The sequence below is a fragment of the Labeo rohita genome, chromosome 18 (assembly GCF_022985175.1).
Source record: "Labeo rohita strain BAU-BD-2019 chromosome 18, IGBB_LRoh.1.0, whole genome shotgun sequence".
In the NCBI taxonomy this organism is placed as follows: Eukaryota; Metazoa; Chordata; class Actinopteri; order Cypriniformes; family Cyprinidae; genus Labeo; species Labeo rohita.
This window is the reverse complement of record NC_066886.1, coordinates 8,287,832-8,313,458: the sequence shown is the minus strand read 5'-3', so window position 1 is coordinate 8,313,458 and position 25,627 is coordinate 8,287,832. Positions and strand designations below refer to the sequence as shown.

The window sequence follows — 25,627 nt, the reverse complement described above, 5'->3', positions numbered from 1 at the left end:
TTTGTAGGCAAATGAAGGGTGTGCTTAATACAGAGTCAAAAAACTAAAAATGTCTATCCTTACACAACCCTTCTAGGTCAATCATGTCAACATGTATCCACTAAAACACACCATACAGAGACCCAGTGATAACCCCGACCCACCGTACACGTCACTAAACCAACAGCACATAGCGTTCCACATTGGAAACCATGTCGTTTTGGCAACAGGAGTCTAAAATGATTGATTACAAAAAACATACAGGACACAAATATTTTGGCATTGACCACTGAGAACTTTAAGGCAAGCATTTTGACCTTCATGAGGTAAACGATGAGGTAAAAAAGATAAGTTTCCCAGCCCTAAAACGAGTTTATGCAAACATCTGATGTAAACTGATCAACTCAATGTTTGAGTATCTACACATCTAAAAAACATGACGATGATCACGTTCGCTGACACGCTGGCTTTGCTTTCTTTTTGGTGTCTTCTGATTTACTCTCTGTAATCAGGGTCATTGACGTCTGAGTCTTCTGAATATGAATCAGAATACAATGTAATTACATCAAATAACATGTATTGATAATCTTCAGACTCTTCTCCTAAAATATCACAGGCTAAGTATGAATACATGGACCTGGCACAATTTTCTCTGCTTAGTCTGTTAAGGCCACTTGGACTTTATGAGGAAGCTTTGACTCTTTAAGAACAGTTTCTGATTGTTTTCATTGGTTCAGCTTGGTTTGGTGAAGAAAATATTGGATAAAAATAGTCCTGCATTGATTCTTGGAGAGACAAGTTGTTTTGAGCGTGTTGATTTAGATGATGAGGAGGACTGTTGGTGGACTGAAAGTGAAGCAGCAACCGGTTTCCTTGAGGACAGTGGTGAAAAACTTCAGTTTTTCGACTATTGTGAGGTAAGCGATGAGGTAAAATAAGATGAAAAGCTGCAATTTTCCCAAACTTTATATAAGTATATTCAAATATCCAACGTAAAATACTAAAATAGACTATTTACGCATCTAAAAACGTAATGAAGACCACGTTCGCTGGCACCTTTTGGTGTCCTTTGCCTTTCTTTTAGTCTCTTGTGATCAGGGTCATCGGAGTTTGAATCTTCCGAATATGAATCAGAATACAATGTAATTCCATCAAATAACATGGATTGATCATTCTCAGTTTTCATTGGTTCAGCTTAGTTCGGTGAAGAAAATAGTGGCTAAAATAGTCCAGGATTGATTCTTGGAAAGACAAATTGTTTTGAGACTGCTGATTTAGGTGATGAGGAGGACTGTTGGTGGACTGAAGGTGAAGCAGCAACTGGTTTCTTTGAGGACACTGGTAGCATCTAAATTGTCACAGGCTTTGTATGGATCCATGGCTCTAGCACACTCTTCCTTGGTCAATCTGTTAAGGCACAGTTGAGCTTGAAGCCACTTGGACTTCATGAGGAAGCTTTGACTCTCTTAGGACATCAGATTGTGTTCCTTGGTTCTTTGAAGACAATGGTAGCTAAAATCTGTCCTGTGTTGATTCTTGAAGTGCCAAGTTGCTTTGAGGCCGTGAAATGAAATTATGAGGAGGGCTGTTGGTAGACTGAAGGTGAAAAAGTAACTGGTTTCTTTGAGGACACTGGTGAAAGACTGAGCATTTTGACTACCGTGAGGTAAGCGATGAGGTAAAATAAGGTGAAAAGCTGCAATTTTCCCAAACCTAAAAGAAGTATATTCAAACACCCAACGTAAAATACTAAAACAGAGTACCTAGGCATCTAAAAACTAATGAAGACCATGTTCACTGTACTTCTTTTGGTGTCCTTTGTTTTAAGTCTTTGTTGGGCTTGTAATCATGGAGTCTGAATCATCTGAGAATAAATCAGAATACAGTGTATTAAATTTTCAGCTTTCTTCTAAACTGTCCCAGGCACTGTATGGATCCACACTCTTCCTTAATCAATCTGTTAAGGCACAGTTGAGCTTGAAGCCGCTAGGGCTTCATGAGGAAGCTTTGACTCTCTAAAAACAGTTTCAGATTGTGTTCATTGGTTCTTTGAAGGAAACTGGTAGCTAAAATCAGTCCTGTGTTGATTCTTGAAGTGCCAAGTTACTTTGAGGCTGTGAACTGAAATTATGAGGAGGACTTTCGGTGAATTGAAGGTGAAAAAGGAACAGGTTTCTTTGAAGACACTCGTGAAAGACTGAGCATTTTGACTACCGTGAGGTAAACGCTGAGGTAAAATAAGGTAAAAAGCTGCAATTTTACCAAACCTAATAAAAAAGTATATTCAAACTTCCAACATACAATACTAAAACAGATGTTTGAGTACTTATAAATCTAAAAAACATGATGAAGACCACGTTTGCTGGCACATTTTTGGTGTCCTCTGTTTTAGTCTCTGTTAGGCTTGTAATCAAGGTAATCTGAATTGTCTGAGAATTAATCAGAATAAAATGCATTTATTCTTCAGCCTTCTTCTAAAAGGTCACAGGCTCTGTATGAACACATGGCCCTGGCACACTCTTCCTTCATTAGTCTATTAAGACACATTTGAGGTTAAAGCCACTTGGACTGCATGAGGAAGCTTTGACTCTCTAAGGACAGTTTCAGATTGTGTTCATCTGTCCTGTGTTGATTCATAAAATGCCAAGTTGCTTTGAGGACGTGGACTGAAATTATGAGGAGGACTGCTGGTGGACTGAAGTTGAAGGAGTAACTGGTTTCTTTGAGGACACTGGTGAAAGCCTGACCTGCATCAAGAGCTTTAAGCATTTTGACCTCCATGAGGTAAACCAATGAGGTAAAAAAGCAGCATATTTTCCTAACCCTAATGTAAGTTTATTCACACATCCAATGTAAAATGCCAAAATAGGTTTGAGTACCTATGCATCTGAAAAACATTATGAAGACCACGTTCACTGACACTTTCATTTCGATGTCCTGTTTTAGTGTCTTCTAGGCTTGTAATCAGGATCATCAGATTCTGAATCTTCAGAGTATGAATCAGAATACAGTGCATTTACATCAAATGACATAAATTGATCATCTTCAGGCTCTTGATGTCCTTCTAAAACGTCACAGGCTCTGCATGACTCCATCGCTTTGGCGCATTCTTCCTTGCTTAGTCTATTAAGGCACACTTGAGGTTGAAGCCACTTGGACTGCATTAGGAAGCTTTGACTCTCTAAGGATAGTTTCAGATTGTGTTCATCACTTCTGCTTGGTTCAGTTAAGACAGTCTGTCCTGGTTGTTTTGAGGTTGTGGACTGAGTTGATGAATAGGACGGTTGGAGAACTGAAAGTGAAGGAGCTACCAGAGGCTTTGAGGACAACGGTGAAAGACTGACCTGCAGTGAAATGTTTGTAGAGGATGAATCTGCGTTTGAGGACAATGAGTGGTGGTTTGGAGATGCTTGTGGTTGTGGTGTGTATGGGAGAAGAGGTGGAGTGCTCTGGGTTGATGAGGGAGTGCACTCTGCCTGTATGACTTCTCCATCAAGCTCTTCAGAACATTCCTGAAGAATGCTCCTCATTTTTTTTCCATGTCTGGAGCACATCTGCTCTGTAAAACCACTTTCCTTCTGTTCTGGTTTAGATTGAGTTTTTGCTTGTTTTCCAACCAGGTCCTTCTCCACCAGAATAGATTGGCTGAAGTCTTCAGAACTTGACAACTGCGTAGACGTAACAATTGCTCCATCATCACAAGTCTTCTCCTGAGGTAAAATGGTTTCTGTGTTTCTGTTCTGCCACAAATCCTGAGAAAAAAATGTGCTAGTTTGTGAAAGTTGATCCTCTTTTATGGTGTTCTGAGATGACGTCAAAAACACACGGAGGGTACGATTGGATGGTTTAACAACTTCAGCGTCCCTTTGTTCCTCACAAGTTTTTGAAAGTGAAGGTGTCATACTTTCATCAAGGCTCACATTTGTTGTTACAGCTGTAGAATAGAGAAAGTGAAGATTAGAATAAAGAATGTCTATATGGCAAATTCAGAGACAAAATCATGTTTCTTACCGCAATGTAGGAGTCTCTTCAGAGCTGTGGCTAGAGATGCGCTATCCCTTGAAAGTAATTTTTTCAGGATCTTCTCTCCCTTCCCATATGAATGCGACTGCTTCAGTACCTGGAAACATTCATATTTATAACTTTAAATCAAATTTCAAAGGTCCCATGGGAACCTTGACTAGATATTACGCCCATATAATTATTATCTAAAATTGCTGGAATTTTTTATCACCTACCAGCAAATATTGATGTGCTATTATTTTCAAACGTTTTTTTTTGTTTAGAAAAATAACAGCACAAAGAAAGCAATGCAATGCAAATTTCTTAAAATGCATGACTTAACAGAAAATGCAGCTACTTTAGACACAAAAGCACATAAACACTTACCTGATCAATACATGTAGGTTGTGGCAGGACTTTATCTAGCTCTCCCAAATAGTGTGAAAGTCTCTCCTCCAGTTTCTGTGCATAGCGTCCACCATATTGCTCCTCCATTAAATCCTGCAAAGTTGAATGGTCACATGTGATTTGAAAATCTGGAATTGATGCAAACTAGCACTGATATAATTACACTACCAATCAAAGTACAGCAAACATTTTGAAATATTTTTACTATGTAAAATAACTATTGTCTGTTATTCCTGTGATTTCAAAGCTGAATTTTTAGCATCATTACTCCTGTCACATGATCCTTCAGAAATCATTCTAATATTCTGATTTGCTGCTCAAAAAACAATTATTATGTTGAAAACAGCTGAGTAGATTTTGTTTTCAGGTTTCTTTGATGAATAGAACATTCAGAAGAACAGCATTTATCTGAAAAAAACATTTAAAATCTTACTGTTCAAAAACTTTTGACTGGTAGTGTATGCTATGCGGCCACTAAAATGTGTGGGGGTTTTTAACGAGAGCAGGTATGTTTCACTAACCCGAATGTAAGTCTCACGCACATCCCTGTCTCTGGCCAGAACATGAGCAAAGGATTTGAAATCTTCTCGGTTTTTCTGCATCAGATCCATGTTTCTACGGCTCTGTATAGAAGCATGATTTAAAAAAAGGAAAGGAAAGTGTTAAAATACTCAGAAGTCCCAAAAATATTTTATATGATAAAGGCATTATTTCTGTCAATACAGACAATACAGTATAGTAATGACACATACTCAGATATTAATCTGATAACAAGAACCCTTGCATCACATATTTGACCCTGGACCACAAAACCAGTCATAAGTTGCATGGGTATATTTGTAGCAGTAGCCAACAATACATAGTATGGGTCAAAATTATCGATTTGTCTTTTATGCCAAAAAGGATCATGTTCAAGTAAAGATCATGTTCCATGAAGATATTTTGTAAAGTTCCTACCGTAAATATATCAAAACTTAATTTTTGATTAGCAATATGCATTGCTAAGAACTTCATTTGGAGGCGATTTTCTCAATATTCTGATTTTTTTTGCACCCTTAGATTCCCGATTTTCCAACAGTTGTGTCTCGACCAAACATTGTCCCATCCTAACAAACCATACATCAATGGAAATCGCATTTATTCAGCTTTCAGATGATGTATAAATCTCAATTTCAGAAAAATGACCCTTACGTCTGGTTTTGTGGTCCAGGGTCACATGCGTTTATAAATTATTTAGGCTTTTTTATGAATTTATGGTGGCCCCTGGTGGAAGGAGATCATACTTACACATTTGTGATACTCTGGGAGGCTTTTAGGGAAAAAGTTTTCAATCTTTTCAGAGATTTTAGCCGTGCTCTGGTCATTCCACAACATCCACATGATAACCTAAAACAAAAAAAGCTCATGAATTTTAAAGTAGTAGCCAAATAATTCATATATTCATACAATTAAAAACGTGAAAAATAAGGAAGAAACTTTGCTTAATTTATGAATGCAATCAGATAGAGTACATTACATTTAAGAGAATTTAAGTTGCTATTTATTTCCTTTAAACATGTCATTTAAACTTTTTGCTAAAATATATATATTTTAATTTTTCTTCCAGTAACCACACATTTAATGTATTGTTAATTTCTTTCTTTGGATTGCAGTTTATTTTATTTGGCCTACTTTGCCTTTCTTATTCAGATTTCCCATTCTGTAATATCTTAATAATTAGAAAAGCACACTTCTAAAGGACAACAATTTTATTTTTCTGATTTTTAAACCTTTTGTATTTTTTCCTGTCCTTTTCATCTATGTTCTTTAATGGAGTTCTGGTTATTATGATTATTGTTATCTTTATTTTTTATATATATTATTATTAGAATGAAAAATGAAAATCTATGAAAAAATAGTTATTTTTAATAAGTTGACCTCATTTTATCAAAGAAAACAACGCCTCACCAGAGTCTGCAGACCAAACATAATCTTCATGTGTTTGATGGGAGTCACTAGTCGTGGCATAAGTGTGTATGTAACATCCAAAAACTCAGTGACTCTCTCAAAGTGCTTGATGTCTCTGGCCTGCACAATCCTCCAAACCTCTGCCGCCACCGCACGGATTCTGCACGGCTCTTCAAGACTCAAAAGATGCCAGTCACCTTCTAGCCATAATGGAGGTCCTAGAACTAAAAGAAGCAAAAGTTAATTAGATCTCCCATGCATTTATTTTAAACTAATTTAAGTTAGTTATTATGTGACATGCAGCAACCATCCAATTTATAATGAAAATCAAGTAACATTATACATAAATTATACTGTTTTTAATTAAAAACAATGCAAGATATGCAAAAAGTTGGAGTAAACACAAATGTATAATTTGATATAAGTGTTAGGTTGTAACAGAAACACCTTCTAAGACCTCCATCATCCGTTTACTCCATGCATATTCAATAATCCATAATGGTAAAGCAGGAATAAGGTGAGCGCAGGCTTTTTCCAACCACAGGTTTTCACTCATTCCAGACAAAGCAGCAGTTTCAGTCCCCAACACTGTCATGATGTCCAGACATCAGCTGTTTTCAGCGCAGAGCATCTGAAGTGACACATGCAAACATTGAGTGTGCTGAGATGATGATGAGCTCCATTTAAAAGTCAAACTTTGTTAGGCATGTCCGGGCACGTTTAAGAAGTAATGACGGAACAGTTTACGTTCACTTATTGAACATCAAAGCTTGATATATCACGGAATAGTTAAATCCTGTTCGGTATTACATCAACTGCACAAAGTGCTCATAAGGTCAGTGCAAACATTCTTTGTGTGAAAACAGAAACTGTTGACGGTGTTGTTTTTAAAAAAAAACACAGATGAAAGAGCATTTCAAAATAAGAGAGCACCTCCGCGTCACATAAAATTAAACTAGCATCTAAGTAAATATTTTTTTTTTGCTGATGATAGATTAAAATATTTGTGTTTCATAAGAAGGTCCAAATTATATTAAATAAATAAAATATGTATGTAGACACCTTTGCAATTCTCGCATTTCGTTTTATTAATAGACAAACAAAGTACACTTTGTCGTTGAAATACAATTTAAAATGAAATATTTTATCTTTTAATAATTGGCATACATAGATAAAAAAAAAATCTGACTATTTTTGAGATTATAATGGCTTGGTAAATGACTCAAACGCGCAACAGCATAAGGTATTTTATTTTGAAAAATATATTTCAAGCTTCACACCTAAAAAAAACCCATGACATAGCGCTTGTTGGCTTGATGTGTTGACTTCTGGAGATTTGATAGTTTGACGCGAGTCACCACACATGTTTCAATCTTCACATGTTTGATGCAATACTTTCAATTTTATACTGATAATAGGAATCTGAAAGTTGCATTTGAAGGTGAGTGTGCGACATTATATTTTTATGTGTCCTGTAAGGACGTCATATACACTAAACGTATACACTACCAGTCAAACGTTTTTTAAAGAAGTCTCTTCTGCTCACCTAGTCTGCATTTATTTAATCCAAAATACAAAAAGCAGTAATATTGTGATTTTTTACTATTTAAAATAACTGCTTTCTATTTGAATATATTTTAAAATGTAATTTATTCCTGTGATTTCAAAGCAGATTTTTGAGCGTCTTTACTCCAGTCACGTGATCCTTCAGAAATAATTCTAATATTCTGATTTGGTGCTCAAAAAAACGTTTATTATTATTATTATGTTGAAAACAGCTGAGTAGAATTTTTTCAGGTTTCTTCTCAAGCATTTATTTGAAAAAGAAATAGAAACATTATAAATGTCTTTATCCATCACTTTTGATCAATTTAAAGCATCCTTGCTGAAGTTTAATTTCTGTAATTTCTTTCCCAAATAATAATAATACTATTATTATATTACATTATTTTCTGAAGGATCATGTGACACTGAAGACTGGAGTAATGATGCTGAAAATGTAGCTTTGTGCATAGGAATAAATTACATTTTAAAATATATTCAAATAGAAAGCAGCTATTTTAGATAAAATTTTACTTTAGATAGTAAAATATTTAAAATAATTTTGGATCTGTATTTTGGATCAAAGAAATGCAGGCTTGGTGAGCAGAAGAGACTTCTTTAAAAAAAAAAAAAACATTAAAAAACTTTCACTGGTAGTGTATAATTCTATTTATTTTATTTGATCATCTGCCTGCACATCACTCATATTATTTCATCAAAATATATTTTATGAAGTATCCACACTTTATTTTTCTCTTTGTACAAATCACTAAATAACTGTGTTTTAACTTTGCAATTATACTGTAATATCCCCAAGCAAGATGCCGCCACACATTGATGACGTAATGAAACTCTGCTGTGAACTATCCACAAACCAACAAGTAAAAACAGCGGTGAAGCAGTCTGGAAAAGGAGCAGCGGCCGCTGGTGGTTTAGCCTTTGCAGGAGGCTTAATAGGGGGTCCTCTAGGAATTGCAGTGGGCAAGTCCATTCATGTTGTTCTTACATACAGGTATCAACCTCATTAAATATGTGATGATGTTTTTCTTACCTTCACCTTTGTCTTTTTAAGGTGGGGCTGTTGGGGGACTGATTGGATGCTGGATGACGAGTGGACAGTTTAAACCTTTACCTCAAGTTATCATGGAACTGACACCAGACCAGCAGCGCAGACTCTATGAAGATATCAGAGCCATTCTAGGCTCAATAACATGGACTGATGTTGCACAGCTGACTGCCCTTGTAATGGGGAACGCATCACTACAGCAGCAAGTGACCGCTGCTCTTTTGAGCTATATACAGAAGGAACTTCAAGCTGAAGTGCATTATGTAGACTAACTTAAGCTTATTTTTAACGAGAAACAACATTTCAAACTTTATAATCATGTGTCAAATGGGCTGCTGGATTGGATGCTTGAGTTCTGTACTTGAAACTGGTGTACAGCATATTAGTACTGTAGTACTATATAAAAATGTTTTTAACGTTATATGGTACATTTGATACTGCGAAACCTTGTTTGCACCATAGAATAAAAAATGTAAATGTGATTTTTTTTTTTTTTATGTCACAATTTGGACTTTTTTCCCCTGACAATTCTGACCTTTGCTCATTTTTGAGCAAAAATGTCAAAATTATTCCATACAGAAACAAAAAAATAGAATTGTGAGATGGTAAACTCAGAATTCTTAGGGGACAAAATAGAATTGCAAAATGTAAACTTGGAATTCTAAGGGGGGAAACAGAATTGTGAGATGTGAACTCGGAATTATGAGGGGACAAAAAACAGAATTGTGAGATGTAAACTCAGAATTCTGAGGGGAGAAAACAGAATTGTGAGCTGTAAACTTAGAATTATGAGGGAGGATAGAATTGTGAGATGTAAACTCAGAATTCTGAGTAGGAAAAATAGAATTGTGAGATGTAAAGTCAGAATTCTGAGGGGAAAAATAGAATTGTGAGATGTAAACTCAGAATTCTGAGGGGATAAAAAAATAGAATTGTGAGATATAAACTTAGAATTCTGAAGGGAAACAAATAGAATTGTGAGATATAAACTCAGAATTCTGAAGGGAAACAAATAGAATTGAGAAATAAACTCAGAATCCTGAAGGGAAACAAATAGAATTGTGAGATGTAAACTCAGAATTCAGAGAAGAAAAAATAGAATTGTGAAATGTAAAATCAGAATTCAGAGGGAACAAAAAATAGAATTGTAAGATGTAACCTTAGAATTCTGAGGGGATAAAAATGAATTGTGAAATGTAAACTCAGAATTCTGAGGGGCGGAAACAGAATTGTGAGATGTAAACTCAATTCTGAAGGGGGAAATAGAATTGTAAGATGTAAACTCAATTCTGAGGGGGAAAATAGAGTTGTGAGATGTAAACAGAATTCTGAGGGAATAAAAAAATAGAACTGTGAGATGTAAACTGAGGGGGAAAAATAGAACTGTGAGATGTAAACTAAGGGGGAAAAAATAGAACTGTGAGATGTAAACTCAATTCTGAGGGGATAAAAAACGAATTGTGAAATGTAAACTTAGAATTCTGAGAGGGAAAAGGAGAATTATGAGGTGTAAACTCAGAATTCTGAAGGGAAAAATAGAATTGTGACATGTAAACTCAGAATTCTGAAGGGAAACATAGAATTGTGAGATGTAAACTCAGAATTCTGAGTAGGAAAAATAGAATTGTGAGATGTAAAGTCAGAATTCTGAGGGGAAAAATAGAATTGTGAGATGTAAACTCAGAATTCTGAGGGGATAAAAAATAGAATTGTGAGATATAAACTTAGAATTCTGAAGGGAAACAAATAGAATTGTGAGATATAAACTCAGAATTCTGAAGGGAAACAAATAGAATTGAGAAATAAACTCAGAATCCTGAAGGGAAACAAATAGAATTGTGAGATGTAAACTCAGAATTCAGAGAAGAAAAAATAGAATTGTGAAATGTAAAATCAGAATTCAGAGGGAACAAAAAATAGAATTGTAAGATGTAACCTTAGAATTCTGAGGGGATAAAAATGAATTGTGAAATGTAAACTCAGAATTCTGAGGGGCGGAAACAGAATTGTGAGATGTAAACTCAATTCTGAAGGGGGAAATAGAATTGTAAGATGTAAACTCAATTCTGAGGGGGAAAATAGAGTTGTGAGATGTAAACAGAATTCTGAGGAAAAAAAAAATAGAACTGAGATGTAAACTGTGAGATGTAAACTGAGGGGGAAAAAATAGAACTGTGAGATGTAAACTTAATTCTGAGGGGATAAAAAACGAATTGTGAAATGTAAACTTAGAATTCTGAGAGGGAAAAGGAGAATTATGAGGTGTAAACTCAGAATTCTGAAGGGAAAAATAGAATTGTGACATGTAAACTCGGAGTTCTGAGGGGGAAAAAAAAAGAGTTGTGAGATATAAACTCGCAATTGCGAGATAAAGGTCAAAGTTGTGAGATAAAGTTAATGCCAATCAGTCATACAATTCTGATTCCACCCCACAAATGATTTTTTTCTTGCAATTCTAAGAAAAAAGTCAGAATTATTCCATGACAGGAAAAAAAACATAATTGTGAGAATTTTGAGGAAAAAGTCAGATTTGTGAGATTACAAGAAAAAAAAAATCCTGAATTGTGAGATAAAGATGGTGACTTGTGAAAATATGAAGTGAGAGGGTTTTTTTTTTATTCCATGGCAGAAACAAGTTTCCTTATGAATCTGACAAGCACTGTACATTCTTTGCAATAATATCCTGACATAATGTGTGGATGTTTTCAGAACAGATTATGCATTATAGAATATATGTGAATGATAATTGTTGAAACAATGCCTTTTTGAAAATATTTAAATAAACTTTTTTTTTTTGGTCTGATAGAAATGTGTTAATTTGTAACCTATATTTACACACCCAGTCAAGAGCCTCAACAATAGACGTTGGTTGCTTTAAAATATATATTTATTAATAGTTAAGATTTGGCCAGACACATTAAAAGCATACAGAGAAAATGTCCACTGTTTATCCAACAATTACAGTATCCTCATCAGGAAATTCATAATAAGGCACCTCCAAATTAAGAGGTGCGGGTCCTTTCCTGATCCTTCCCGAAGCATCATAATGTGACCCGTGACAGGGACAGTAGTACCCGCCGTATTCACCGGCATTTGCGATTGGGACACAGCCGAGATGAGTGCAGACACCAATGACGATGACCCAGGTGGGGTTGGTGACGCGGTCTTTATCATGCTGGGGGTCACGGAGCTCCGACAGATCTACATCCTGCTCGGTTGCGATCTCTTTCTCTGTTCTGTGACGAACAAACAAAGGCTTGCCTCTCCACTTGAAGGTCATGTTTTTCCCCTCTGGGATGTCGGACAACTTGATCTCGATTTTGGACAGGGCCAGGACGTCGGCAGAAGCGCTCATTGAGGACACGAACTGGGTCACGACCGTTTTGGCGGTGTAGACACCCACCACAGCAGTGGATCCGGTCACCAGGTAAGAGAAGGCTCGTCTGGCATCGCCACTGTCCTGAGAGGACTTTTTTGGATCTAACACCTCAACACGCCGGTAGTCAGAGAAGTCAGGGATTTTGATGTCGGTGTGAGCGAGACGTGCACCAAAATGGCCTGGAAAGATATAGAACGGTCATTGCATAGACTTAAAAGGGCTCGTTTACACAAAAATATCTTCCTTCTGTTTAATACAATAAGAGGTGTTCAATTTCAAAACCAGTCATAACTAGCACAGGTATATTTGTAGCAATAGCCAATAATACATCATATGGGTCAAAATGCTTCTTTTATATGCCAAAAATCATTAGGTCATTAAGTAAAGATATTTTGTTAATTTTCAACTATAAATATAAAAAAGCTTAATTTTTGATTAGTAATATGCATTGCTAAGAACTTCATTTGGACAATTTTAAAGGTGATTTTCTCAGTATGTGATTTTTTTGAACATTTAAAAAAAAAATTACCCTTGTGACTGGTTTTATATATATATATATATATATATATATAAATAAATAAATAAATAAATATATATATATATATATAAAAATAAATAAATAAATAAATAAATAAATATATAAATATATATATATAAATAAATAAATGAATAAATAAATATATATATATATATAAATAAATAAATATATATATATAAATAAATAAATATATAAATATATATATATATATTATAAATAAATAAATAAATATATAAATAAATAAATAAATAAATATATATATATATTATAAATAAATAAATAAATGAATAAATATATAAATATATATATATATATATATATATATAAATAAATATATATATATATATATATATATATATATATATGTTATACATATATACATATTATAACCATATAATAACCATGTAATCTGTCAGTAATATAACTTATTATAGGAGTAATTGTATTAGAATGAGGTAGAATAATAAGGAGTAATCCGTTACTTTACTTTTTCCAAGAGAAATGCATTGCAACAATACAGATCTAGCATATCAAGAGTCTTGAACAGCCTGTCAGCTTATGATATGTCCACTTTATATGATCACCTACCGCACACAGCAGACTTTATTAGCACTTCTTTGTTCACTGCTCTAGGAACTAATGCTTTCAGCGGACCACAAGCCTGCAGGTAAGGGGACAAAGCCCCCAAACGAGCGGGCAGGGACATCATTTTTGTGCCGTTAAAAATGCTACCTTACAGCCCGTACGGTCACACCGACCTTTGAAGAGAGAGCTTGAACAGCGGAAGCTCCTCCTTCGGTACTTTATAGTTGACCGGGTATTGTCTGAACAGAAAGCTCAAAGTAAAACAGTGATGATAAAATAATTCCTTTCATTAAGGTATTGAAATGATAAATACAATACGTTATTTCTTTAGTTCCTCGTGTTATTTTCAATATATTTGTTGAAATATTTAAACATTTGTGATAGTTGTTACACTTTTGAACAGGCAGTACAAGGCAGGCTCGGGAAAATGTAAACAGTAGTGACGAGAGGTTCGACTCATTTCTGCGAATCGGTTCTTTTGAACAGCTTTCGTGAACCGGTAATTCGAATCTTTTCATGTAAACTCGACTGATTGAATCTTAGCGAATGAATCGTTCAAACGTAAACCAATACGTTGAAAATATCCGATTCAGTACCAAAACTGTTCACATACTGGTCATCTCTTATGCACGTTGGTCGGGACACGCAGGATGGTCACCTGAAAATTAAACATGAGATTTTTACGCCGGAAAATAGCGATCATAGTTGTTTTGGCTTATGCGATATTTTCGCTGTATGCAGCGTATAATGTTTTTTTCAACAAGAGGGTTATTTCTCGCGTTCATCGCGTAGTGAAAAAGGGCTCTGCGATAGGTAAGACAATGAATCATCTCACAGGTTCGTTGTAATGAACATAAACAATATAATATTTGACCCTAGACCACAAAATAGTCTAAAGTAGCACGGGTATATTTGTAGCAATAGCCAAAATACATTGTATGGGTCAAAATGATCCATTTCTTTTATGCCAAAAATCATTAGGATATTAAGAAACATGTTCCATGAAGATATATTGTAAATTTCCTATTGTAAATATATTAAAACGCAATTCTTGATTAGTAATATGCATTGCTAAGTACTTCATACGGGCAACCTTAAAGGCGATTTTCTTAATATTTTGATTTTTTTGCACCATCAGATTCCAGATATTCAAAAAGTTGTATCTCAGCCAAATATTGTCATATCCTAACAAACCATACATAAGTGGAAAGCTTATTTATTTATTAGCTTTTTTTTAGATGATGTATAAATCTCAGTTTTAAAAAACTGACCCTCATGACTGGTTTTGTGGTCACATATAATGTAAATGCAATAAAAGCATGTCAGTTAATTATGGAGTGTACACAAATGATTAATGTACGTTTTCAGATAATGGAAGAGCAGGAGAGGAAGAGTGGAACCCATGGGAAGAGGATGAGCGGGCACATTCCTTAACTCTGCAAAAGCGGAGAGATGCCTTCAGATCGTATCAAGATCATGCTGTGAAAAACAGGCCAAAAACATATAAAGTTCAGATCTGGGGAAAAGCAGCCATTGGTACGTGGAATAGGTTTGTTGGTTACAGAGATCATTGCATTGCTTGATGCGTCTTATGTCTTCATTTTTTGAATTGGTAGAGAGCATAAATGAAATAATGTTCTTTGTTTACATTTTCCTAGGACTGTATTTGTGGGAACATATTTTAGAAGGGCCTCTCAACCCACCGGACAAATCCAGCCAATGGAGAGAAGGAGAGATTCAGTCTGGGAAGATCAATTTCAGGTAAGCTTTTAACTTTAAATTGATCAAAAGTGACGATTTCTATATTGTTACAGAGGTTTCTATTAAATTAAATAAATGCTGTTGTATATGATTTGTTTATGTTTTAAATGTATAATAATACTGTTTTTATAATGTTTTATAAATAGTTTAATCTTTATTTATATATATATATATATATATATATATGTATATATATATATATATATATATATATGTATGTATATGTTTTTAATGTTTACTAATACTGTTTTTATAATGTTTTATAAATATGATAAATAATTTAATCTTTATATATACATATATATATATATATATATATATATATATATATATATATATATATATATATATATACATATACATATATATATATATATATATATATATATATATATACACACACACATACATAAGTCATAAGTCATAAGGGTCAATATTTGGCAGAGATACAACTATTTAAAAATCTGGAATCTGAGAGTGTAAAAAATTCAGAATATTGAGAAAATCACCTTTAAAGTTGTCCAAATGAAAATCTTAGCAATGCATATTACTAATCAAAAAACTGACATAATTACTGTAGTAAATTTACAAAATATCTTCATGGAACATGATCTTTACTTAATTTTCTAATGATTTTTGGCATAAAAGAAAAATGGATTATTTTGACCCGTACAATGTATTTTTGGCTATTGCCAAATATTTCAAAATTGTATTGTGTTTGCTATAATTTGGATCAAATAAATCCAAATAAAGGCTTGGTAAGCAGAAGAGACTTCATTAAAAACATTAAAAATGTTACGGTTCAAAAACTTTTGACTGGTAGTGTATGTTCGATATTTTTAACTTAAAAGAAAAGCATTATGTTTTATTTTTAGAACAGCATTTTTCTAATCTCTCCTTTTCTATAATCTGTCCTCAGTTTCTACACAGGGCCAGCAGTGGTCCAAGGCCACGTTTCTCTCGACACAGACAGTGTGGTGTTGGTTTTGAATGGACGTGAGCAGCAGAAAATCTCCTACTCCATCCAGTGGCTGCAGCACGTCCAGGGTCTGGTGCAGATGCGCTCCGTCTCTCGGGTCGCTGTGGTTCTTTTGGGAAACGAGCAGTGCAGTAACGACTGGATCGGTCCTTACCTTAAGAGGCACGGTGGGTTTGTGGACCTGCTTTTCCTTGTGTACGACAGTCCTTGGGTTAATGATAAAGACATCTTCCAGTGGCCCCTGGGTGTTGCCACGTAAGTTTATTTCTGTAATATTCTATTAGCGTCTGGTTTTATTGTTTTTATATTATTTAAAGTAAAATCAGTCAGTTTAATTGTTTATAATGTGCTTTTTCTTTCTTTGCAGATACAGACATTTCCCTGTAGTCACACTTAGCGGTCAGATGGTGAAAACTGCCAGACCTTACCTCTGCAACTTTCTCGGGACTATGTACAAAAACTCCTCCAGGGAAACTCTCATGGGTGTCCTAAAGCAGAATGGCATAGAGAAAGATTGCCTCATGCATGTTAGAGATAAGTATGTATTTTTGGAAGTACTGATTTAAAAAAAACTGTATTCACAACAAAATTGGAGGATATATGATATGACATATTTTTTAAAGAAATTGCTATTTTTATTCAGCAAGAATGCAATAAATTGATCAATGTGACAGTAAAGACATTTAGAATGTTACACACACAAAAAATGTAAAATAAAAGCATCTCTTTTGGACTTTCTATTCATCACAGAATCCTGAAAAACCTGAAAATTCAGCTTTGCATTACAGGAAAAAATTACATTTTAAAATACATTAATCTATTATTTTAAATAGTAATAGCGTTTCATAATATTACTGTTGTACTGTATTTTGAGCAAATAAATGCAGCCTTGCAAAAAATAAAAAAAATACAACATTTTTGAATGTAAGTTGTGACAATACCAGTCAAAAGTTTTTGAACATTAAGATTTGTAATGTTTAAAGAAGTCTCTTCTGCTCGCATTTATTTGATCCAAAGTACAGAAAAAACAGGAAATTTTAAAAATGTTTTTACTATTTAAACTAACTGTTTTCAATTTAAATATATTTTAAAATGTAATATTTTCCTGTAATTTCAAAGCTGAATTTTCATGACTTGTCACATGATCCTTCAGAAATCATTCTAAAATTCTGATTTGCTACTCAAAAAACATTTATTATTATTATTATTATTATTATTATGTTGAAAACAGCTGAGTAGAATTTTCTCAGGTTTCTTTGATGAAAAGAAATTTCAGAAGCACAGCATTTATCTGTTTTTTTAAAACATCCTTGCTAAATAAAAGTATTAATTTCTATAATTTCTTTTAAAAAAATATACTGACTCCAAGCTTTTTTGAAAAAATGTACTCCACTGTTTCAAATATTGATAATAATAACAATAAATGTTTCTTGAACAACACTGAAGACTGGAGTAATGATGCTGAAAACTGAGCTTTGATCATAGGAATAAATTACATTTTAAAATATATTCAAATAGAAAACAGTCAGTTTAAATTGTAAAAATATTTCAGATTTTTACTGTTTTTGCTGTACTTTGGATTAAGTAAATGCAGGCTTGGTGAGCAGAAGAGACTTCTTTAAAAAACATTACAAATCTTACTGTTCAAAAACTTTTGACTGGTAGTGTATAATTGTAAATTTAGCCAGAACACATTTTCATAATGTTTACGTTTTACCCATAAATAATATCCCAAACATTGCTGGATTGCACAAGTGTTTTTCTAATACTTCTTGCATTTTGTGTCATCAGGTGGCTTCCTCAAGAGACTGCAGACACCTCCAGACAGTACCAGATGGCATTAGCACAAAGTGACCTCACTCTTTGTCCGGTGGGAGTGAACACGGAGTGCTACCGCATCTATGAAGCCTGTGCTTATGGCTCTGTGCCCGTGGTGGAGGACGTCCTGACTCCAGGGGCCTGTGCAGTTGGTAACCGGTCCCCGCTCCGACTGCTTAAAGATGCAGGAGCACCCTTCATCTTCCTCAAGGACTGGAGGGAGCTGCCTGCCATCCTGGAGAGGGAGAAAGAAATGAACCAGAAAGAAAAAACAGAGAGGAGGATGAGACTACTGGAGTGGTACAGTGGCTTTCGTCAGCAGATGAAAGAGAAATTCACAGAGGTGTTGGAAGATGTCTTTTTCAAAATCACCTAGGATTAATTTGGGAAACTTAAAAGGGATAGTTCACCCAAAAATAAAAATTCTGTCATCATTTGCTCAACCTCATGTTGTTCCAAACCTGTATGACTTTCTTTCTTCTGTGGTATGTAAAAGAAGATATTTTAAAGAACGCTGGTAACTGTTTTAGTCAATGGGACTAGAAACGATTCTTCAGAATATCTTGTTTTGTGTTCCATAGAAGAAAAAAATGCATACGTTTGGAATGACATGAGGGTTATTAAATGAATACAAAACTTTCAATGCAGTCTCACATAAAGAATAAAAAGACAGTGAACAGATGCTATGCATCAGTGTCCAATTTGTTGTCACTTATTTTTGGCGTTGTTCATTGATTCGGTTTGTATACAGTGATTTACTTGTCGATCTTATACATGTGAAATATAAGATGCTACTGTATGTTCTTGGTTTACCATATGCTGCTGTGCATTAATGCCCTCCATGTTTACTGTAAAGTATTAATTTATTATCATCAGTCATGATGTTTCAGTGAACATAACATTGAATTTTTTGTTTATAACCTAACTAGGCTACATAGACCGATATTTAATATTGTTAACATTTCAGTTTTGCTCACTTAAAGGTGTTTTTAGCTTTTAGCTCCGTGCAAGTTATTAAAAGAATTTAAGTTTACTTTTAACCTGCCTGGTCTTTATTTATCTAGCCATTTAGACTCAACATCTCACAGATGTCTTTAGATGTTTTTGAACCTTTTGGGCTTTTTTTAATGCAAAAGAAAAAAAAAAGAGAAAAAGAAATGACATAAAAAGTGTGTGTATGTGTGTGTGTGTGTGTGTGTGTGTGTATATATATATATATATATATATATAAAAATATTTTGTTTCTTGCACCTTTTGGACTTTTATGCCAAACAAAGAGTGTTATTTAGGGATAAGTGGATTTTTGTAGGAGATGAATATGTGAAAACTATCAGAATTTTATTTGAAATCATTCTACAATAAAAAGAAATGACATAAAACAACAAATATTTAAAAGGTTTATAATTATGCCACTCTTTTTTGTTTAAATTATCTTAGTTTTAAACATGTTATACTGTGAATAATGCACAGTATTAATTTTGTATGCACTTCCAGTCAAAAGTTTTTGAATAGTAAGATTTTTAATGTTTTTAAAGAAACCAAGCCTGCATTTATTTGCTCCAACATACAGCAAAAACAGTAAAATTCTGAAATATTTTTACTATTTAAAATACCTGTTTTTTATTTGAATATATTTTAAAATCGAATTTATTCCTGTGATTTCAAAGCTGAATTTTTAGCATCATTACTCCAGTCACATGATCCTTCAGAAATCATTCTAATATTCTGATTTGCTGCTCAAAAACATTTATTATTCTTATTATTATGTTGAAAACAGCTGAGTAGATTTTTTTATAAATAGAACGTTCAGAAGAACAGCATTTATCTGAAATAGAAATCTTCTGTAAAATTCTAAATGCCTTTATCATCACTTTTGATCAATTTAAAGCATCCTTGCTACATAAAAGTATTAATTTCTATAATTCCCCAAAATAAAATAAATACAATTACACTGACTCCAAGATTTTAAATGGTATAGTGTATAATGTTACAAAAGCTTTTTATTTCAGATAAATGCTGATCTTTGGATCTTTCTATTCATCAAAGAATCCTGAAAAATAATAAATAAATGGTTCTTGAACAGCAAAGGCGATTCACTTTATTCTTGCAACAAAATAGATGTCCTGGAGGAGGCGCTGTGTGACATCATCAGTTTATCCACAATTTCTGGAGGAAATGATGTATATACAATATTATAGGCTTGATTAGATAGTGTTTTATAAAATAGAAATAATAATAAATAAATCAATTGAAATGTCTTGTTATGCCACAGTTTTTATTTAGCATTTTTATTTATTTTTGTAGAACCACCAGTTTAAAGGATTTCATTAAAAAAATACAAAAACTTTGTCATTAAAAAGTCAAAATTTTGTCAAAATCTGAAATTATTTTATGATCGTCGTCAAATGAACCGGAACGGAATCAAAATCCTTCATTTCTGCCGTAGCTGTCACAGAGGCAAGTGTGATTTATTTACGTGCAATTCCAACACTGACCACTAGTCGTCCCACACGACGCGTTGCTTTGATCCTCGCTCCTAAAACGAGTTGTTGAAAACCGTTCAAATATATTTAAAAGGCTTAACAATACTTTAAAAGTATTTTTAGAAATCATATACACTTTTAAAATATTGAAAATGTAACGATCTGTACACAGAAATCTTAAAAACACACTTAAAAATAGTTTTTCAAAGTGTTCTGATTTGTTTATAAGCATCGAAATGCTTTGATTTTGATTGTGTACTCTATAACCACAAAGCAAAATTACCGTCGTGGACAACTGGTTTGAAAAGTTGTCAATCCCGTCCACATTTCCGCTACGTGCACCCCCTCCACCTCCAATCCCTCCCATTCCCAACCACTTGCTTTTCCAGCTGCTTTGAGGTCAGTCAGAATCCGTGAAACTGTCCGGCTAACAGACACACTGACGCGAGGAAAGGGTGCAGAAAATCACGCTAACCCTGTGTAACATGTCATTATGCTGCCCGGATCCGTCGGCGGATGACTAAAAGACAGCTCGGAGGGCTGGATTGCCTCTTGCTGGAACAAGCCGTGGACATTTGCCCAAGGAAAGGGTTACTTGTTCGGGAGGAAACTCTTCCCGTGCGCGCTGTGTTTTGATCGCGCTGAAGGCGGAATTACATTCGGGATCGTTGGAAACTCGGACGATGAACATTTGCGGCGTTCGGCTTTTGGGATTTTCAGCCTGAGCAACTTAAATATCTCTGGGATGCACTGGCCGCTGTAGGGCGACCTGGAAATTGGAAAAGCCCCCACAGAAACCAGTTTGCAAACATTCTCCTAACTGAACTGTTGATATTTCTAAACGCTTTTGAAAATGTCGAATCCGCCCGTGAAGTTCAAAAAGGATAAAGAGATCATTACAGAGTACGAGACTCAAGTCAAAGGTAAGAATCGTAAACTGCAGTATTAGTTGAATGGCTGGTTAAGGCAGTGGTGCGGTGAAAGCGTTTAATCATTGTACAAATCACTTGTGCATCATGCTGACGGTTTGTTTTACACATTGAACGTTTTGTGTAAATAATCAGAAAAATGTAAATCGGGTGATCTTGTTTTTTGCAAACAGGTTTGGGACAAGCTGGTCACATGGTGGGTCAATGACAAATAAGGTTGAAATTAAAAATAGGGCGAATGTTTTGAAAATCTAGTCAAAGATTGATTGGCAAGTTGTTTCATACATTATTTTTTTTAAAAAATTAAAATATTTACAAATATTTTGATTTAATCACTAAAAAAGTAAAGTGGCAAATCATAAAGTATGAACAAATATCTGCATTCTGAGCTTTTTTGAGATATTGAGCTTCAAAGTTTTTACTTTCCAAAGACTTCAGTATATATAACCCTTTTTTTTTTTTTTTTTTTTTTAAAAAAGGCCCAAAATATACACCGCTTACAAAAGAAACATCACATAATGTAAATGAGTTGTCACAGAATAAGAATTTATGATGATAATTTAATTTTGACAGAAATGTCAGATAGAACCTTAATTTTTTTTCTAAAAATTACAATGTAAAAATTTATAATTCTAAATTTATAATGCAAAAAGGGTCGAAATATCAAAATACGTGGTGTGTGTGTATATATGTATGTATGTATGTGTGTGTGTATATATATATATATATATATATATATATATATATATATACACACACACGCACATTTTCCCCAAAAGTGAAGACTGAAAAAGTCTCATTAAATTAAATGAAAAATAAGAAATGTTTTACCTAAGTAATTTGGCATAACTTTAATTCTTTTTTCTCAAACAAAGCAGCAATTAATATTTATTAATATTTTTATTAATGTTACTAATATTCATATTTACAGATAGATAAATGGTTCTTAAAATTTGTAATGCAAAAAAAAAAAAAAAAAAGGTTTAATATATTTAACCATATTATAAATGTAAGGTATTATTATGTGGTTAAACACCTTTTCAGAAAAAAAAAAAAAAAAAAAAAATATATATATATATATATATATATATATATAGCTTATATGTAAAGTTTATATATATATATGTGTGTGTGTGTGTGTGTGTGTTTATATATTGCGTATATATAAACATTTATATATGGTATATATAAAAGTTGAGATCTTTTTAAATAAATTAATTAATTTACATTATTTTTATTTATTAATTTTATTTATTTAAATGTAAAAAAATGTTTTAAATTTTAATATTTACTTTGTTTAACAAATAAATAAATATATATTAATTGCTGCTTTGTTTGAGAAAAAATAATAAAAGTTATGCCAAATTACTTCTTATTTTTCCAATAATTTCAGCTTTTTATGAGATTTTTCTGTTTTTTTTTTTTTTTTTTTTCAGTCTCCACCACCTAGTCTGACCTAGTCTTCACCGCCAAAAATATATTCAATAAAATGTATTCAGTTTTTATATGTATACGTGTCAGGCATTTTTATATCTGTGATTTCCAAGCCTGGAAAAGTCATGAAAGTTAATATAATCCTAAATCTAAAAGAAGAACATAAAAATACAAGGTCAACGCCTTTCTCCTGGCATGGAGCCGTGTTATATTTAGATAAAGATGCCTGAGTTTTTATATCAAGTCACTTGACTAAGTAGTTGCAGTAACATGTTTAACAATATTGAATGTACTCCATATTGTTAAGCACATTTATTCACTCTCCCACTCAGATGTCTCTTGTTCATTTTATCAGATACTTCGAAAGTAAATATATACTGTATTTTTCTAGTTATTTTAATTTTTTATTTTTTTAAATATTCCATTGTAATTTTTTGTTCACACTTTATCTAGTGTTTGTAAATGACTGCAAGAGTCATTATTGAGCAGGACTTCTTAAAAACTTCTTTTACTTTCCAACAAACTAAGCCCGGATGCTCTGTTTCCTTTTCGTCTCATGAGCATCATCATCACAGGAAAGAGGCAGTTGCTGCATTGTAGTAACCATGGGGATTTGGCATCACCCCAAGGGCTGAGTCCTCCAGGGCTGTTTGCAGACAGAAATGCTTATTATTTATGTAGAGGGAGAGAGCTTGTGCGTGAGAGAGGGAGAGAGAGAGGTATGTCGCTATCATGACATGGCGTTTGTCAGAGCAGCAGTGCTCATTTGGCAGGAATGTTCAGCCCCTCGCTCTGATGATGACTAAGACTGTTAATAGCAGCGTGATGCACAGAATCCGCCCGTGCCGAGCATCTCATTAGCTGCGTGCTGCAGCCAAAAGGAGTTGTAGTAACATGAAAACACCCCTTAGATTAACAGGCGTGACTTTTTTCGTGATTGGAGGAGGGAGACCTGTTCTAGCACAAACTTTATGCTGCTGAAATGTTGACTGTTATGCTTCTGGTTGGCTATGTATGTGAATAATATGCGTTTGCTGTGGCTTTGGCGATACATAATATTGCCATATCTCATTATGTCATGTCCTTACAACTAGGGCCCTATTAAATCTGTGTAATTTTTTCCCAATTTCCATTTTACTTTTTTCTAAATTCTGTTTTTTCCGTTTAAATTTTTCAGGATTCCGTTTTTTTTCTGTTTTAATTTTTATCAACTCCTTTTTAATGGTTAAATTAAATTTGAATTAAATTTTCTAATTAATTAAAATCATGAAACATATACAATTTCACATCAATTTAATAAAGATTTAACAAAAATGACGTTTTATTTTTTTCTCACCATATGTTTTATTGTTATCAAATTCTGTGTTTTAGCATGTCTAATTATTTGAATGCATACTTAATTTATTCAAATTTATTCTTAAAATAGCCTTATGAAAGGTTTTTTTTTAATTCTGTGTTGAAATTCTGTGTTCTGTGTTGAAATTCTGTGTTGGGTATTTAAAAAGTTTTGGTGAAGGCATAAAACAATAATGTCATTTATCTTTTAATTATCGAAATTTAAGCAAAATTTTTTTCTTTTTTTTTTTTTTGCAAAAAAAGGGGAATTTACTATTAAAATTAAAACATGGAAGAAATGGTCTGTGATTATACCCTAAAAATAATGTTTGTTTTTGTTTTAGTAGTAGTAGTAATAGTAGTAATATATTTCTGGCACAATTTCTTCAAGTTAAACCAGACTTTTATTTTGACGGGTTGCTGTGTCGTCTGCTCCATTCATTAAAACAGAGACACGCAGAACATGTAGGATTTGCATTTAAATGGTATTTTTGCGGCGTAATATTTACAGATACTAGTCCATATTGCGGTTTGATTTAAGTGTAATGACCTACTTTTGATTAATTCATTCAAACTTCGACAAATTCCGTGACATTCCGTGTTTTCAGGAAATTCCGTTTTTATGACTGGATTCCGCGATTCCATCCGCGTTTTCCACAACGCGGAAATCAGGGCCCTACCTTACAACCTTTCTGGTCCTTGAGCGTGTCAGTTGTGTTGCTGTCTATGCAGGGTCAAAAATCTCTAGGATTTCATCAAAAATATCTTAATTTGTGTTAGGAAGATGAACAAAGGTCTCACGGGTGTGGAATGACATGAGGGTGAGTAATTAATGACAGGATTTTCATTTTTCATCTCTGTAAATCTGCAATGTATTGTCCCTCAACCTGACTTGGGACATTTTGGGATTGACTTCCTCTGCAACACTGTGGCTTTCGTGAAAGTGATACTGGGAGAGAGAAGAAAGGCCGGAACTGTGCCTGGAATCCCTCTTTATCGGCTTATCCTGAGAACTTGTGTCCTAAGTGGGGTGTTTTTTTGTATTTTAAGCTCTTGGTGTTTGCACATTCTCTTCTTATTCTGATCCTGACCATCACTTATTTTAGGCTTAGAATGAGCATTTATGATTCAATAAGCCTGGGAAGCTAATAAAGTAAATAGTATATGGAATCCACAGCCATTTTATGTGTAATCTGGTTTATTTTGATGATGATGAAATGAAATGTATGGCAGGAGTTATATAGGATATTTTATCTATTGTCAGTTGAGTGTTTCTTCAAGGGTAAAGTGCAATCCTTTAAACAAAGGTGCTTTATTAGCATCAATGGATCCATGGTGAATCTTTTAACGTATAAAGAATCTTTCCGTTCCATAAAAGTGTTTTTATACAGAAAAATGTTCTTTGAAGGAGACGTATCATGCCTTTTTACAGAATGTAATAT

At 33.6% G+C, this 25,627-nt stretch overlaps 5 protein-coding genes across 9 annotated transcripts in view; 3 read left to right on the top strand and 2 right to left on the bottom strand.

The window, feature by feature from the left end:
* Positions 1-1,161: 1,161 nt before the first annotated feature.
* Positions 1,162-7,260, bottom strand: LOC127180690 (uncharacterized). The gene is made up of 7 exons (XM_051134901.1): positions 6,784-7,260; positions 6,337-6,560; positions 5,677-5,775; positions 4,911-5,012; positions 4,369-4,482; positions 3,991-4,099; positions 1,162-3,913 (listed from the first exon to the last, which is right to left on the bottom strand). Exons 1-7 carry the CDS (start codon positions 6,929-6,931, stop codon positions 2,922-2,924), a joined length of 1,788 nt encoding a protein of 595 aa, XP_050990858.1. The 5' UTR covers positions 6,932-7,260; the 3' UTR covers positions 1,162-2,921.
* Positions 7,261-7,415: 155 nt separating this feature from the next.
* Positions 7,416-10,227, top strand: zgc:112052 (protein C19orf12 homolog). Of its 2 annotated transcripts, none has more exons than XM_051135564.1 (3): positions 7,416-7,777; positions 8,700-8,859; positions 8,951-10,227. In XM_051135564.1, the coding sequence occupies exons 2-3, from the start codon at positions 8,700-8,702 to the stop codon at positions 9,214-9,216; spliced, it is 426 nt and encodes a 141-aa protein (XP_050991521.1). In that variant the 5' UTR covers positions 7,416-7,777; the 3' UTR covers positions 9,217-10,227. The 2 variants fall into 2 exon arrangements, with proteins under 2 accessions (XP_050991521.1, XP_050991520.1); XM_051135563.1 differs by having other exon boundaries at positions 7,418-7,777; positions 8,696-8,859.
* A 1,578-nt stretch (positions 10,228-11,805) lies between these two features.
* Positions 11,806-13,646, bottom strand: LOC127181063 (cytochrome b-c1 complex subunit Rieske, mitochondrial). The gene is made up of 2 exons (XM_051135562.1): positions 13,450-13,646; positions 11,806-12,502 (listed from the first exon to the last, which is right to left on the bottom strand). The coding sequence occupies exons 1-2, from the start codon at positions 13,568-13,570 to the stop codon at positions 11,892-11,894; spliced, it is 732 nt and encodes a 243-aa protein (XP_050991519.1). The 5' UTR covers positions 13,571-13,646; the 3' UTR covers positions 11,806-11,891.
* Positions 13,647-14,033: 387 nt separating this feature from the next.
* rxylt1 (ribitol xylosyltransferase 1) lies at positions 14,034-19,037 on the top strand. Of its 2 annotated transcripts, none has more exons than XM_051135909.1 (6): positions 14,034-14,259; positions 14,815-14,982; positions 15,105-15,207; positions 16,127-16,441; positions 16,554-16,724; positions 17,978-19,037. In XM_051135909.1, the coding sequence occupies exons 1-6, from the start codon at positions 14,118-14,120 to the stop codon at positions 18,378-18,380; spliced, it is 1,302 nt and encodes a 433-aa protein (XP_050991866.1). In that variant the 5' UTR covers positions 14,034-14,117; the 3' UTR covers positions 18,381-19,037. The 2 variants fall into 2 exon arrangements, with proteins under 2 accessions (XP_050991866.1, XP_050991865.1); XM_051135908.1 differs by having other exon boundaries at positions 14,034-14,283.
* A 1,718-nt stretch (positions 19,038-20,755) lies between these two features.
* Positions 20,756-25,627, top strand: part of srgap1a (SLIT-ROBO Rho GTPase activating protein 1a) — a 121,711-nt gene continuing 116,839 nt past the window's right edge. Inside the window, exon 1 of one of the 3 annotated variants that reach the window (XM_051134592.1) lies at positions 20,756-21,410. In XM_051134592.1, coding sequence (XP_050990549.1) covers positions 21,341-21,410 — 70 coding nt within the window. In that variant the 5' untranslated portion in view covers positions 20,756-21,340. The remainder of the gene's footprint in view (positions 21,411-25,627) is intronic. The other 2 variants (XM_051134594.1, XM_051134593.1) reach the window with 2 other exon arrangements.

Excerpts from the sequence above, each read along its gene's own strand:
- LOC127180690 (XM_051134901.1), bottom strand. The coding sequence starts at position 6,931 with ATGACAGTGTTGGGGACTGAAACTGCTGCTTTGTCTGGAATGAGTGAA. Across the intron at positions 5,013-5,676 it reads TCCCAGAGTATCACAAATGT|AGCCGTAGAAACATGGATCT; the intron begins GTAAGTATGATC and ends GCTTCTATACAG. Across the intron at positions 3,914-3,990 it reads GAAGAGACTCCTACATTGCG|CTGTAACAACAAATGTGAGC; the intron begins GTAAGAAACATG and ends TCTATTCTACAG.
- zgc:112052 (XM_051135564.1), top strand. The coding sequence starts at position 8,700 with ATGCCGCCACACATTGATGACGTAATGAAACTCTGCTGTGAACTATCC. Across the intron at positions 8,860-8,950 it reads TCCTCTAGGAATTGCAGTGG|GTGGGGCTGTTGGGGGACTG; the intron begins GCAAGTCCATTC and ends TGTCTTTTTAAG.
- LOC127181063 (XM_051135562.1), bottom strand. The coding sequence starts at position 13,570 with ATGATGTCCCTGCCCGCTCGTTTGGGGGCTTTGTCCCCTTACCTGCAG. Across the intron at positions 12,503-13,449 it reads AATAAAGTCTGCTGTGTGCG|GCCATTTTGGTGCACGTCTC; the intron begins GTAGGTGATCAT and ends ATATCTTTCCAG.
- rxylt1 (XM_051135908.1), top strand. The coding sequence starts at position 14,118 with ATGAGATTTTTACGCCGGAAAATAGCGATCATAGTTGTTTTGGCTTAT. Across the intron at positions 14,284-14,814 it reads GACAATGAATCATCTCACAG|ATAATGGAAGAGCAGGAGAG; the intron begins GTTCGTTGTAAT and ends GTACGTTTTCAG. Across the intron at positions 15,208-16,126 it reads TCTGGGAAGATCAATTTCAG|TTTCTACACAGGGCCAGCAG; the intron begins GTAAGCTTTTAA and ends ATCTGTCCTCAG.